General features: G+C 37.1%; 1 protein-coding gene across 5 annotated transcripts in view; it reads right to left on the reverse strand.

Annotated features, from left to right (window-relative positions):
• sipa1l1 (signal-induced proliferation-associated 1 like 1) overlaps positions 1 to 16,144 on the reverse strand; it is a 111,334-nt gene that overhangs the window by 33,317 nt on the left and 61,873 nt on the right. For all 5 annotated transcript variants that reach the window (XM_022663250.2, XM_022663255.2, XM_022663262.2 and 2 more), the window contains 5 exons: positions 10,777 to 10,907; positions 8,251 to 8,439; positions 7,920 to 8,094; positions 4,183 to 4,286; positions 3,913 to 4,070 (listed from right to left, as the gene is read on the reverse strand). In XM_022663250.2, the coding sequence (XP_022518971.2) occupies positions 3,913 to 4,070; positions 4,183 to 4,286; positions 7,920 to 8,094; positions 8,251 to 8,439; positions 10,777 to 10,907 (757 nt within the window). The remainder of the gene's footprint in view (positions 1 to 3,912; positions 4,071 to 4,182; positions 4,287 to 7,919; positions 8,095 to 8,250; positions 8,440 to 10,776; positions 10,908 to 16,144) is intronic.

Here is a 16,144-nt window from a genome sequence, read left to right on the forward strand (position 1 = left end):
AACAGGCTTTGGTAGACTAGCCATAAGCACTTATTAATGACTACAGTCACATTTTATAGGGTATCTTTGGGTATGGGAAAATATAATCTAAGACTTTTTTATACCACTCTGAGACTAGAGTAAGATAGAAAACAGAACTGCAACAACTAATCGATTAAAATGCTAAAAAACGATTAGTAAAATGGTTGGCAACTAATTGAATAATCAATTAGCTGGACTAGCGCAGACCCAAGCAGTCAAAAGTATGGGAGCACTTTACATTAATGCCTTCAGAGAGCAGCATTAGCTTCAAAATTCGCACAGCTGATCTTGCAGTGCACAGCAGCACAACATCACTGCTTGAGCACCTAAAGAGGAAGCGTACTATAGCTATGTTCACTACAAGTTCATAGTAGGTTAGGGTTAATACATTTTTTCTCATTATTGTTACTAGAGTCTGATAGGGTAGATAAACAAGGTCTGTCTCTTTCTTAGAACAATTTTATTTTACTCATGTTTAGTGAACAAATTAGCCTTAAGAGTTTTTTCCACCAGCTTTTCTCTCATTTAATGTTCCTACAGCCTGCTAGAGTAGTTAAACAAGACAGTAAATATTTATCGTAAACACATTTAGAGTAAAGGAAAATCAAATCAAACCTTTTTGAATAATAGATTTAAAGGCTTTTTCTGGCTCTCTGACTCTGATGTCGTGTGAGTCACAGCCAAGGTAAAGTTTATTTTTATTAACACTGATAGTGTTATTAAATAATGATAAAATCAATTTAAACATTATTTTAAATAATGGTAGATTGTGTGTTCCTTATACAATTGCAACATTAGTTCTCTAAAATCTTTAAGTAAAATATATAAGAAATAAATTATATTCATTATTATATATAAATTTTTATCTGATGAATAATCGATTCATAAAAAACAACAGGTTAATCAATTATCAAAAGAATTGTTAGTTGCAGCCCAACTTAAAACACACACCACCATAATTAAGACTACATTAGGCATGTAATTTCTCTGATAAAACTCTGATTGTTTCTGAAAAAACAATATTCCAAACAAACATATATTTGCACACAAAAAAGGAACTAACTGTCCTACCTGAAATATCAATGCTCAATAAAGCAAAATGGTATTTATTGTCTGTAGTGTTGTCATAACAGCAGAAGAGGGCTTTTAGGACATTGTAAGCCAAAAGAAGGATCTGCAGATAAATAGTTCTTAATCTTCAAACACGCAGCTCCGCATATGGTTTTGATTCAAGCTAATTAAGGGTCAAAGAGCAAAGTTTAGGAAACACAGAACTAAGCACAGTCCTTAAACCAGCAGGTGGACATGTAAAACATTTTACAGCCTCAATAAACACCTCATAATGCTCTATAAGTCAATGGCCTACACTTGAGGAAATACCACACAACTAATGACAACTGCAAACCTACCTGACCGAGCTTCATGCACCTGACAGAGCAGAGTAACCCTGCAGCTTTCAATGGTGATAAGGAATGAGACGAAATCTTAACATCAAGCATGAACAACAGCAATTCATCCCTCAGAATTAATGGGGTACACTATGGGGGAGGCGTGTGAGGAAAGGAGGAGCGATGCCAACTGAGCACACTGAACTGTATGCCAAGCAGGGACCCACTGAACCACCCATTTAGAAGGGTGCAACTGGTGAGGTCAGCCAAACAGCTCTCCAAAAGCTCTTCAGTTTGTTGCGTCTTTCGTTTGGGGCTTTGTTTTGAGGAGCTCTGTTTAGTGCAGGCTTCTGTAACTTCCCAACATCATCCCTGCACGTTCTGTTAGCCAATGAGGCTGCCTGCTGGGAACAATTAACACAGCGCACAATGAGGCACATCGACAATTAAAGTCTCCATGAGCTCCAGCGAGGCGAAGCAGACAGAGAAAGAGAAAACAGAGAGAGAGAGAGAGAGAGAGAGAGAGAGAAAGAAAGAGGGCTCCCAGGTGGTTGCATGCTATCTCAGAAAGCCAAGTTCGAATCATGACGAAGCCATTCACTGCAAAGAGACCAATAAAGCAAAATTAGCTTTGGTTTAGTTCCTTTTTCTCGTCCATCTAGAGTGGGGTCGGACAATCGTGGGCGTTCCTTAACAAAACCGGCAGCTTAATGCTCTCCTTCAAGAGCAATCAGCTGCCATCCTACAGTGCTGAAGATTGAAAAAGATCCAGCAGCCAGTTTCACTTATCTCAGAGGAAAGCAAGTATGTGCGTTCACTAGACTGCTTGGTATGATTCAGACAGTGGGTGGGATTTGGCAGAGAGATAATTGGGCAAAAAAGGGCAGAAAGGAGAAAGGGAAAGATAAAATAAAACAGGCAGAGCAGAAAAAATGGAGAGGAAGCGTAAAATGATATTAGTATACAGAAACAGTGTGCAGGCCTATCATGCATTACCTCTCATTAAAAAAAAAAATCAAGATCCTCTGTGACTGCATGCAAGTTCAAGTGCACTATTTAAATATATTTAAACTATTTTCCACTGAAATATACACTTGTCAAACTTTAAAAAAAATCAAATTGCAAAGACAACTTCTATTTTGTATTCTGGCTCCATTTGGCCGGTTGTTGCTCCGTTACACTCAGCAGAGCGAGCTGTGGTCAACTTCAAATCCTAACAGAAAAGCAATAAACAAGCAACGATTTCCCCATTTGCCTCGTGCCATTGCACACTTAACGAGTGCATGCAGGACAAGATCAACAAACTTTACTGATAAACAGTCCACAGAGGCGCTGAGTGAAATTAAGCAAGCCTGATTTGTTTGAAGTGGTTTAGAAGGAGAGAAGCTGAATGTACACTGTCCGCCAAATGGGTAAAATACACACTCTTGTCACAGTCTATAAAATGCTTGCCGATAAAGATCTTTTCATAAATTCTGTCAACAATACTTTATGATTTCATGCCTTATCTGATGGCTGAGTCACAGAACAAATTATGAAAATGAAAAAATAACCCACTGAACGTTTAGATCAGTATACTGTAAGTTAATTTAGCAGCATTAAGTCAGCAGCAAGTTATTAGTATTTCATCACTTTTCCACACCAAATTTAATGCTACTTAAATTCCAGCTTGTTTAAAGCTCCTAACAGCCAATCACGCAGCATCCTTAACTTTCTACACAGCAAGTTTATAGCAGCTCCTTCAGTAAAACACTGAAGCTGATGCCTGTCTCTCAAATACTACTGCAGAAATTAACCTGGTAAGCAGCAGAGAGGTGGTACAGTGCTTCAGGAAATTGGCTAGGATCTGCAAATCCTACAAGAAGAATATTTTATATAACCAAAACACATTCATTAAGCCTCCAAAAAAAGAAATGTTTGTAAATGTATTAATACAGTGGATTTTTCACACCTTCTTCTCTCAAAGTCATCTATCTATTTCATGTGTCTATTACTCATTTTAGGGTCGACTCTTGTAATTGGAGAAATTCCACTGTATGGTAGTGTCTTATAATATGGCCTAAAACTAAATCAAAATTAATAAAATAATTTATAAACTAATTAATAACAGAAATGTTAATGCTGACTGATGGAAAAGACAAAGTAAGATAATCATCTAGTAAGATCTAAAGTTTAACAGTATAAACGAATGTGGAATTACTATTTGGAACATGACAGACCACAGTTAACCTTTCTATTTATGTGTTTTCATTGATGTTAATAACCATTAATAAACTCCTTTATAAACTATGTATTAACACTTTATAAAGGAGCTTTATTTTAAAGTGGTACCAAATATTGTTATAAATCGACTTTAGGTTGGACTTTATTACAAAATCCCAAAAATGACTTTTTGGAGGTTTTTGCACACTTAGTCTTTTGAAGTGAACATAATGAACATTTTATCTATTGTATAAAAACTGAGCATTCTAGAAAACAGTCTTTTCTCTATAATGAAACATACCTGTAGCATGTGTTGTCAGAGCAGGGGTTGTGCACCTGCACCACCACAAAGACGTGTTGAAAGTGAGAGCGGATGTTCTTGGGGCTGAAGGCCTTTGCTCCGGGCTCTTGGAACACAATGGTGACAATGTCGTTTCCAATGTGCCGCTTCCTTAGCAACTGCAGGGAAGAGAACGCCACGGCAAGTTAAAAATAAGTGCATACATAACAACTGGAGATTAAAAACATCTGTCACTTTCTGCAGAGCAGTTTTTGCTCGGGGGCTCCTTACCTGCTGTTTATTGTTTGGAGTGTAGGGCAACATTGTAGAGACGTGGAACATTATTTCATAGTCTTTGTAGCTGGTGTATAAGGAATGCGTGCCAGTTGAGTCAGCTGCAAGATAAACAGCTTAGGTTACAGGTGGAATCATTATTTTAACCATTGTGAAACTGGAGGAAGCTGCCTAAAATTCTAGTGATTACCCTCAGTTTGAAGGAAAGCTCTGACACTTCTGGCTCTGGGGAGAAAAGGATACCTAGGCATGTATTTATATATGTATATTTAAAATAATCTAAGTATTACTTAGTCTACTTAATGAAGTAAGATGAGACACAAGAATGCAATCATACACCCCAAAATATTTAATAAGTCTTTGATGAAGCGTGTGATGTACAGCCACAGCAAAGCATCTCAAGTTAAAGGGGACAGATTATAGCTTTTTTGCCTGGGGTCTTATTAAAATGACTGATATGCTTTGTTCAAAATACCACAGGAACAGAGCACCACAGCAGCTCAGCCTAAACAGCCTTGTTCAGAACAGCCAGTCTGGATAACTCTAAAGTCTCTTTAAATGATAATGAACCCCACAACTTACCTCACCACCTACACAAATCCCACAAGACTATGCCATATACCTATACAACAAATATATATCTGTATACTTATGTTTACGCATTATGTTTAGAGTAAGCTAGAAATTCAAAATGACACACTTTTTTGTGAGCGTTCAGAGTGACTTCCAACAAATGATGGCTCCGCAGGGTACAGCAGGTTCTCTATCCTGTTCAAACTGCCACAGAATTCTTTATAAAATCACCTCATGGGAAACTAACTCCAAATTAAACTGAAAAAGTACTGTGAACTACAGCTCCATTCTACCACTGCCTCTCAAGGGTTTATTAACTGAAGCTAAAGGCAGCACAGTGTGTCAAGTTAAGCTAAGGCTTCTAGTAGAGTTCCCCAAAGCTCAAGAGGGCAAAACCAAAGCCAGAACTGAACCACAGAAGATTACAAGGCTGGGAAACATGCTTGGTGCAAATCCAGCCAAAAGTCTGGCAATAAATTTAGTATTTTTTTATAATGTTCAAATGTTCTGCATTGTATATTAATACTTAAGTCATCCAAACTATGAAGAAAAGCATCTGAAGCTATTTAGTAAAGAACAAAAATGTTAAACCAAAATGTTGTATATTTTAGATGCAGCAAAGTAGCACCTTTTGCTTAGATAACAATTTTGAACAAGTTGGTTGGCTTTTCTCAGTCAGCTTTATGAAGTGGGGTTACCTGAAATTCTGGCTTTCAGTCAACAGATGTGCTGAACTTATCAAATTAATTACTGGAACTTTTTGCATCTTAATGTGTTTGAGAGCATCAGTTGTAAAGTTACAGTATACAGTGAATAGCTCAATTTGAGTAATGATATAATCCATATTATGGCAAGAACTACTCAACTAAGTAAAGGAAAAAAAAATACTTTAAGAAATGAAGGTCAGTCAATCAAAAAAAAATCTCCTCAACTGCAGCCTCAAAGACTATCAAAAACATTATGATGAAACTGGCTCTTATCAGGACTGCCCCAGGAATGTTAGATCAAGAGTAACCTCTGTTGCACATAATAAGTTCATCAGAGTTACCAGCCTCCGAAACCACAAGTTAACAGCACACCAGATAAGGACCACCTAAATGCTTCACAAAGTATTTTGGTATGTTTAACATTTTAAATTTACTAATCATTCCTTTATAGTCTGGGTGACTTCAGTATTTATTTTCAATGTAAAAAAATAAATAAATAAAATATAAACACTGAATGAGAAGGTGTGTCCAAACATTTGACTGGTACTGTATATTAGCTTGGAAGGCAAATCCAAAATTAATGCTAGTGAGACTCCAAGAACGAGAGGACAGCACAACAGAGAGCAGAGCAGATGATTTTGCTCAATTAATGCCGACAATAAGGAGCTACAGGATAGAACAGTTTATTCTCAGGATCTTAGTGATCCTACAGTTTTACAGAAACACAATCTCTTAATCAGGCAGAGGCATCTTGGCCATGTGCTAGGGCCAAACATGGTGGGGAAAGCCAATGTCGGCTTACTGAGCATTTGGTATCCTGCACCGAGGAAACCGAGCACAAGCACAGGGAGATAAAGTTAAAATAGCTAAAGTGGAATACAGCCCATAAGCAACAACAACAAAAAATAAAGAAAATAAATGAGTCTCAGTTACCTAACTGTACTAGATATTTAGTGCACTAAATCACCTGTACACAAATATGCCTCTTTTAAGGGAGCAGTTTGGTAAAATCTATACAAATTGATCTTCAAAACCAATGCAATGAAGTTCATGAACAAAGTCTACATACTTAGTTTAGATTAGAACCATTGCTTTAGGGTAAAGTAGCTGGTAATGGATGTAAAGAAAGCATATACTCCTAGCAGTGCGTAACTGAACACAGAAAGATCGCAGTTTTGTTTATACCACAGATCAGACAAATGTGTTTTTTTAATTTATGTATTCAGTTCTAATCATGAGTATAAACACTTTAATACAGTTCAGTTTTTTTATTTTGTATGTGTTCTGATCTATGTTGTTAAGCTACAGGACTACACTTCCCTCTCAGCAGAAATTAAACATTTCTGTTTAATGGTAGAGTTGGCATCACATTAAACAGTCTCTACCATTTAAGCTCTTCTTAATACTATAAAGCAGTATAGAAACTGACCTGGTGAGATCATTATTACTGTCAGCTTCACTGGGGTGTTACTGGGTAATAACCAGTAAGTGCAGACAGGGAGGAGTGTTTCTAATCTGAGTAGAGCAGCAGGGAGTTTTCCCACAGGAACAGCCTTCACACACTGTCATGCACCTAAGATTTCATGCAGTTCATTGCCAACAAAAGAGCTACAGCAGTGCGATCAACCAGCAGGGTATGGTCCTGCATTTGGTTTAGCTAATTTTGCACATGCCTATAAGGTCAATGTAACATTTAGCAGTTTTATTTTCTGATTATATCAAGCTAAATTCAAATTGAAGAAGAAAAGGGTTTTCATCCAATTTTTCAATTATCAAGTTTTTAATTTCAGCCTCTCACAAACAGAATTTGAAAAAAAAAATGAAAAGTTGAATCTACTCTCAATTTTTAGAATTGTTCATTTTTGTTTCTTTTAACACAAATCTGATGATTTATTCTAAAAATTGCAAAATGCAAAAACATTTTTTTCTAAAATTATCATTGGGAGGGGCAGAGATGAAAAAAAAATGGAAATATGAATTAAAACTTATTTCTTGACCAATGCACTACAACAAAAAATTAAATAATGAGTTTTTATATCCAATTTTCTATTTTTGCATTTAGCCTCAAACGGTTAGAAAATTAAACTGACAAACTTTACACTAACCCTATAAACTCCAGTTCATATTCTTCACAAGAGTGTGTGCACAGAACCGTGAACCTGTATTTTAGCGGGTCGTGCGCAGCGGCCCAAATCTCCGATCATCAATACACGATCTTGGAGAAAAATGAATGCAACTCTGGAGAGAAATAAATGTTGTGACACTGCAGAAGCCTGTGAAAACTATGCCACAGTGAATGTGTACCATAGCTAAAGGTAGTCCAACAAAATATATATGAGAGACCTTTTTTTTAACCAGGCAGTGTCTACCACAACCAAAATCAAGCCTAAAATGAGAGAAAAATGAAGGAAGGAAAAATGTGTAAAATACATTTATTTTAAGTCTTCCACTCACTCTTGGTGTCCAGCTGGGCTCTGTACTTTGTGAAGCCCTTAAGGCGCACACGTTCTCCCAGCAGCTGCAGGAACTCCTCCAGTGCTGGACCGGCCGCCTCATTATTGTACATCTCCTCCTCACTGCTCTGGCCTGCCAGACAGTACATCACTCCCACCTTCAGCTGAAAACTAAGCTGTTGGCCAGAGAAGATAAAAAGCATGAGACCAGAGCAGCTACTTGATCCACACAACTGAAATCAGTGCCATTACTGAAATGAATTGAAAGCAAGAATACACAGCGTATAAGAATGTCTTAGGAAGAATGTGTAACTGAAAATGTGTGATGGTACCCCTTGCTCATCCAGTTTCATCAGTTGTTCCGTGACTTTGGGTGTGTTGAGGGCAAGCCGAAGGCAGTGAGCATTAAGCTCTGGCACGAGATACTCCAGCACTTCCTTCAGCGGCAGGCCTCGAGCCAAACCATGCTTGGAAGTGGAGGGCACAGAATCCTCCATTATAGATCCTCGCAGAGTTGTCAACTACAGATGGTGAGATTAAAGAAAGCAGTGTGAGAGTTTTAGTTAGATAATCAGTGACAGAATGTTTAAGATCTTTAAGCTGTTTTGATTTCAGTAATGACCAGCCTATTGAGCGTTTGAAATTTAAGATACAGACACAAAGAGTAAGCTGGTTTAGATATTTGTTCATACTCCCCTGAATACTCAATTACAATACTTAACACAGAATTACAATACTCAAAAAAAAAAAAACGATTAAATACTTTTTTCAACATTACAATGTTATTTTTATAATTACAATTTATAAATTTAGCCAATGATAAAAAGTATATAATATTTGGCATTAGAAAATGTTAAACTCAAGCCCTATCTGGACGGCATTCGTTTCTTAGGGGGTCCTGGGGTAATTTTTCTCTTTTATGGGGGTCTTCTGTGATTTTAGTCCAGTTCGGAACGACCGTGTGCGTGCTTTTCTCAGACATCCTCTGAGAAAATTACAGGCTAAATTACCTACTGTATTTCGCTGAACTCGTGGTTCTCTGTTAATTTTATTCCCGTCCAGACAGACATCTCTAAGTTTTGTCACCTCATGGTTAAAAAAAAAGCTATTCGTCCACTGCCACGCACCGTAATTACATTTTGGGTGTGCGTTTCCATGAAGATACGCATAAACACAACAGCGAGTGGAAATGGAGGAGCTACTGAACCCGATGTCACGTGACCAAGAAAGCCTAAAAACTCACTGGTCCTCCTGTTTTTTCAATTACAGTTCGAATGCAAGAGTTTTATTACGGGGTACAATTGTGAAATATTTTTCACAGATGTCCCCCTGAGAAACTAATCCCGTCCGGAAAGGGCTTTAGATGATATAAGGCAAACAAAAGTGTGCATTGTAATTTGACAAGTTGGTGGGGAGAGAAACATATTTTTATTTTTTTTGTTCTTAAAGAATCAAACATAAGAAGTAATCTTTTTTTTTTAAACAGTATGCTGAATGTAAGGCTATACAGCTTTCCTTGTCCAATGCAAATAATTCAGCATACATTAATGAATGGTCCTTCAAAGGGTTATTGGATCGAGGTCACAGAATAACTTATTTGTTTGTGATAGATATGAGAGTGTGTGGAACCTTTAAAAGGTTAAATAACTTTCAGTTGAGGTAACAAAATTTACCTCTGCAGGTGTGACTAAAGTAATCGCACTCAGATGCAGGCGCAAATATCCGACACCGAGACCAAGAAGAAGAAGTGGTGTTGGTCTGGTGCCAAAAAAACTCTGGAGTGGTTCATTTTTGGAGAGAATATGATTCAACCTTGATCCAACCCAACTCTAAGATATAATCCTTAAGTCAGAGCTAAATGGTAATGTAGATTAACTTGGTATATTGTTCACATAATTACTACAGCTGTAAACAAATGCCATCTCTGCTCAGTGTTATATTACACAGAAATATGCGCTAGTCCAGAAAAAACTACCTTCTTATGCATTTACCGTTTTGCTCACGTCAGACAGGTCTGACCAATAAGCAGAGATAATGTTCTCACATTATTTGTAGTAAAGAATTTTAGTGCAACTGGATTTTTTCTTGTGTAAAAACAAACCAAACCGAAAAGTAAGCATTGTAAAAAAACACCAGATGTGTGTCAATATTTAATAATTTACTCAATCAAACTGACACATTACTACAGCTCATTAGCATGTTTTGAAAAAAGACACAAACACACCATCTGACCTAAATTTTAATTCCAAAACCAATACCAAGGTAGCATCACAGTGGCTACCTACACTTAATACTGGAATCTAAACTCTGGTTTCATGACAACCTACTATTGAAACGACTGGACAAAAGCTTCTATAAAAAGGTAAATCCGCCCCCTTCCAGCCCACCTGCATGTCTGGAAATAGCATAGTAAAGGCCAACACATAGGGCCATTCATCAGCCTAGGAGCAAAGATACTAAACCCTATCAGAGTGTGTCTGAATCACAAGTAGCTTCTATAAAAGACAGCAGAGACTGAGGTCTCTATCAAGAGTCTTTTCTTTATTCTTTTTTTTTTTTTTTTTGATTACAAGGACCTGAGCTCCATCAGTCCATCTAGAGTAGTTGTCAAAAGCTCCATGTGATTAAGGGGCAGCACAGTGATAGGGCAGTTAGGGCACAGCCTGATCTGTGCTAAGCGCTCGCAACCGGTTAGCTGCGCCTCTGAGCACGTTATATAAGATGGTGGTGGGCGTCAGACCTGGACCTCACCCACTGCTGGCTGCTGAAAAGCAACACAGACTAAGGATGCTACCAATTTGCATTCAGGGACAGGAAGGGACAAGAGGTAGAAGCATTTCAGTGATGTGAACGCTCACCTCACTGGTTCTGAAGATGACTCTGTAATTGTATTGCGGGCCGTGATCCTTGTGATCCTCCAGTTTCTCTCGTCGAAGACTCACAGCCACTGGCCCCAGTGTCTCATCCACCCCCAAGTAGTTCCAGTGCTCTGCAGGAAGGAAGAAAATCAGCAGGCAGGCAGCCACACTGTAAAACTGCAGTAAAGCATACAACGCTTCAGACAACTGTAAATTTAACTGATTTGAAATCAATCAAATACAAATTACCTACAGACCTCTAATCATACTAAAAAATGCAAGGTAAGCAAAAGTAAATTGGATATCTTTGAATTAGGGATGCCTAATATTTATGTTTTATCAGTGTTGGTCCTGGGTCTCTGTATGCCTGCATATGTATTGATTGAGCTCTCAACACACCTAATACAACTAATCAGCTCTTTAACAATCCCAGGGGCTGTATTAAACAGGAAATCCATAAGAAATGTGTAGGAAAAACTGCTACCAAAATCAGGGGATTTTTTTCAGTACACATTGTGGAGTGTTTTTGCGTCCTCAAGTTCTTAAATGGTTAAAGTTCCTGGATGTGGTCTTGTTTTGTCCCTTGTTCGCCAAGGTAACAAATGGAAATACTTAGCATTCATTGTAAACTCAACACTTGACGCAATGCTGTTCAAATACGCAATTTTGTTTCTATTAGTGCTGTCAAGTGAATACATTTTTTTAATTAATTACATTTCCTGTGAATAATTAATCAAAATTAAATCGCATTTATCACTTTTTGCTAAGAAAGTATTTTAAACTGAACAATTCAAATGAATTTTATCTGAGGAGTAAATGAATGAATGAACAAACAACAACAAATAGACTTAAAATCTCCCTGTAATGAACATCTGTCGGTAACAGACGCTTTAAATAATGCATATCTCTTACTACACTAGAACAATTGCTTGCTAATAGATACAGCTTTATTCAACAACAACAACAACAACAAAAACTATAGAAGAAGCTCACACATTCCAGAGGTTATTTTCAGGAGATTCTAAAATAGTCAAAGGGTAACTACAGTCTATGATTTTTATTTTACATTAATAGCTGAAATAGCTGAATGTATTGCTTTGTAATAATATGATATACCAGCTCTGCTGGTATGGATGTTTAAAAAAAAAAAAATAGGAACACTAACAGAATGTTGATGTTTTACCATATTCTGATCAAAAGTTAACTCAGTAAAGTCTAAATAAAAAAATGGAGGTTCTTTATTGTTTCCATCATACATATTTTTATTTATATTAATATGAAGCCCAAAATGGTGGATTAGCCACATTCGCTAATGACTAAGTGGTGATGAAACCCATTTTCCGAGTTGAATTAATGGTTGATGTCTAATTAGCCATTAGATTAGATTAGTAGGTACTGTGGTTTGTTATGAAATGTGGATTATTGCTATAGTTACCTGAGAACATCAGACTGCAGATAACAGCACAATGTTAACTAACAGCTAACCTCAGCATTAAGGTTTGGAGCATGTTAGCCCTGATGCTAACTGTATTCTGAGGTAAATGTATTGCTAATTTTGATATCAGAATGCTGTTGCTGTGCTCGTTAGATACGGCATGTTCTGTTGTTTTATATGATATGTGTATGATTTCTATATGTTACTCTGGTCTTCAGCTATGAGCTGCTTTATTCACCTCCATTACATTATAGTGACTGTAATGGCAGTGCCGGGTTAAAGGGCACCAAAGTCTTAAATAATAAGCGTCAGTTTTTTGTGTGTTATTTTTCTGTAAATTAATTCGTTTTTATTTATACTACTCATTATAAAATAAACTTAATTAATAAACTGTGCTCCTGGTTCTGTGTTTAACAATGAGGCCAGAAATGGGAAGTAAAAGTGTGATGATTGTTTACAGTTTAATGCTTAGTAGGTTCAGCTTTGTCTAGCTAATTAGCTTTGGACAATAGTGACTAACTAAGGAAAATAAATAACTAATAAAATCTTAATAGATCCCCCTTCATGTTCCTGTGAGTTTGTTCTTTCAAAGTATCTCATCAAAAACATTCTTCCCAAGAATATGAGTCTATTCTTAGTGTTCTTGGTATTAAAAAAAGCCTAGGATTGAGAAACACTGAGTAATATAGAGCAGCCCCGCATGCATTATCATCGTAGTAGCACCATAAATCATCATAAAAGGATGCAAATGGGCTGTAAATGGAACAAAACAAAACGTTGAATATTACTGTGCACTATGTGCATTTAACACAATCACAGTTCCATAAGAGTGTTTCTGTGGGTGTTCTGAGGATTGTGCATGATTTTACGCCACTCCTAATTTTTCTTAAATCATATGGGCTTAATGAAATTCTGTGTGAAGTTAACCTTCAACTGAATGTTTTGATCACACCCACTTCCAGAGCAAATCTGAATGCAGAGACAGAAATGTGGAGCATTAAACAGATAATGACATTACACACCTAATGGCGATATATTGCTAGGATGGGTTTGTGAAATGACTGTCTAAAAGCAGCATTAAAAATTTCAGCATTAAAAAGCAGAAATTGCTGATACCCGCGGACACTCTGATAACATTTCAAATTCAACTGAAGCTCTGTTTCAGTAAGAAACCAAGCCTGAGGGACATATTTTTCATTTTTTCTACCACAGTGTTTCCCAGTGGACTTTCAAGGGTTTTCTTTTTATCTTCTGCACTATTCTCCAATCTTTGAGAGGCTATGTATAGAATGCTACTGCTCAATCAGTCCATTACTGACAATAATACGCCAGTTATTCAAATTCTAATCTGAGTCACAATTTTACTATTGCTATTCAGAAATTCAGAAAATACATCTAGTGCCATTTTATTAATAAGTTTTCTAATACAGTTTGTCTTAGCTTATTTTTACAAGACATTTACTTGGACTGCAGGACTGCTTTAGTGTTTGAGGGTCACATATTTAACTAGCAGCACTGTCTGCCAAGTGTACAAAAGTGGAGTCTTACAGTGGTCAATTTAATGTGATGCTGTATCCCTTCAAGTTTCCATCACTAACACCTATTGCCTGCATTATTTGTTACTATACTATAAAAACTGAGCATCAGATTTAAAAGAGGATAGACTTAACATATTAGGCTGATATAGATATAGAACAGATATCCATTCTAATGAAAGTTTGCATGATCGTGTTAAAGCTCTTCTATGCCTCTGGCTGCTTTTGGTTGAACTTTTACTTTTAAGTAAAAATGTAAACGTTAAAAGTAAAAGTGTACAATCACGAACATCAGATTTTTCGCACTAAAAGGCGCACTTATCCTTTAATTAAGATGTTTAGGGGTGAGTTTTATCGGTCTGTAGCCTGCTGCTAACCCCAGCTAGCACTGCTGGAGCAGCATTAAAATTAGCCGCTAACCACACTAAGCGCTAGCCCTTTCGCCGTTCAGAGGCAGGTATATTGGATTGTAGTTTGCGTGTTTACCATGTTAAAACAAGCTACGGGGGACGAACCACTAGCTAATATGACCCTGGCTTACTGGAACACTCAGGGTGAATCAGGGTTACTCTGATAGGGTTACGCTGTTAGGCAGCTAGCGGTTAGCTGCTAGTGCTAATTCTGCTGCACGCAGCCTTAGTGGAAATCTGGACATCTAAGCTTACTGTAAATAAGCAGAAGCAGTGATACCTGCTGAATCATAAAGAAATCATGGGGACACAATTATGTTTCAAAATAGACGTTCATTGATCGTGCACCTTATTATCCGTTGTGCCTTATAGTGCTAAACATACGGTATACCTAATACACAACTCCAAGCTTATGTCCAAGCTTCAAAACTGCTATTTGACCAGTATGACCAATATGACCAAACTACTTTAACCAGCTATCTTAGCCTTGCTGCCTATGCTGTTTATCAAATTATGAGGTCAGTCATCTGGTCAAACTGCTTGATCTTTCTGATCTTGCTGGTTGACCAGATGAGTGACCTCATAAATTGATTAACCAGCTATCTTACCAACAAAGTATTTTTGAGATACATTTGAGATATGTTTTTTTTATGTGTTTCTATTTTGAGTTCTAACCAGTGCTGATGGCTGCATCATAGGGCAGATGAGTATAATTATACTGTCTTGGGCCCGGATGTCCTGCTCAGGAGATAAGTTGCAGTCTTCATAACTGCATCACTCTCAGGCAGTATGTGAATATTTTCAATAAAAATGCAATGTGAAGTTATGTAATGATTTTTAGGATATTGGATTTTCTCACTTTTTATTCCTCACTTATGTTTGGCGCCTTTGCTCCTGTGGACAGACCCATTCAAAACTGAACTCTGTACTAAAATAAACAGTGGCTGTTATCACTGCAGATCTCTCAGATAAAGACGTCTGTTTGTTATGCAATACTTTAATGCAGTCATGTGAAGAGAAACAGCAAGTCATTGTTTGGTCTAATACTAGCAAGCATTACAACAGACAAAAAAAGGTGTGTCAGATTAAAGCTTAACAATACGTTACCAGAAGGCTTGGACTTGGACTTGGAACTATGCATTGCCTCTAGCTTTCTTTGAAAGTTTCCCCATACCAACAACCCTCTATAATTGATCGTTAATTTAACTGTCCAATTTCTAGCAGATTTACAAGCAGATTTACAAGCAGTATTACAAGCAGATCTTGTAATACTGCCTCATGCAAGCGTTTGTGCACCCCTGGCTACATGACACATTGTTTGTTTTAACTGAGGAAGAGTAAATACATCATCTGTAGCTAATAAAGAATAAAACCCCACTCAAAAAAAAAACTCACAATAAATCAGTGTGACCTGTGCAAAAGTTCTGTGCAGGCTCAGATTTTTCTTTATTAGTCTCATTAGGCATTGATTAACCAATCAGGCCTGAGGCAGGTTACCAATTATAAATAGCAATTCAGCTGAATTAAATGTCAAAATTATCTCAGTGCCAGCCACCTCATCTAGACAAATGTCTGAAGATCTGATACAGAAAGTGCTGGATATAAAGCAGTGGAAAGCTATAAAAAAAGATAGCCAAGCAGCTTGTCATTTCTATAGTGTGGACTGTTGGAAATGGCAGTATAATGAAACTGTGAAGGTCAAGGTGAGGCTTGAAAGACCAATGAAACTCAAAGAGAACAGTTTGGATGCTAGTAAACAAAAAAATCCAAAATAGTCAGGAACTAGCTGAGAAGAGTTACGTAATTCTTACAAACCTCTAGTCACTAGTTGTATAAATAGTTGAACACAGTTGAAATAAGCAATAAATAAGCCTCTGCCATAACTGCAGTAAACTGCAGTAAACAACACATACTCCCTAGACAACATACACTTTTTTATTCCCGAAATGTCTACCACCAATTCATATGTATGACCACTGCTGCAATGC

Source organism: Astyanax mexicanus, chromosome 1, assembly GCF_023375975.1.
Source record: "Astyanax mexicanus isolate ESR-SI-001 chromosome 1, AstMex3_surface, whole genome shotgun sequence".
NCBI classification, from domain to species: domain Eukaryota; kingdom Metazoa; phylum Chordata; class Actinopteri; order Characiformes; family Acestrorhamphidae; genus Astyanax; species Astyanax mexicanus.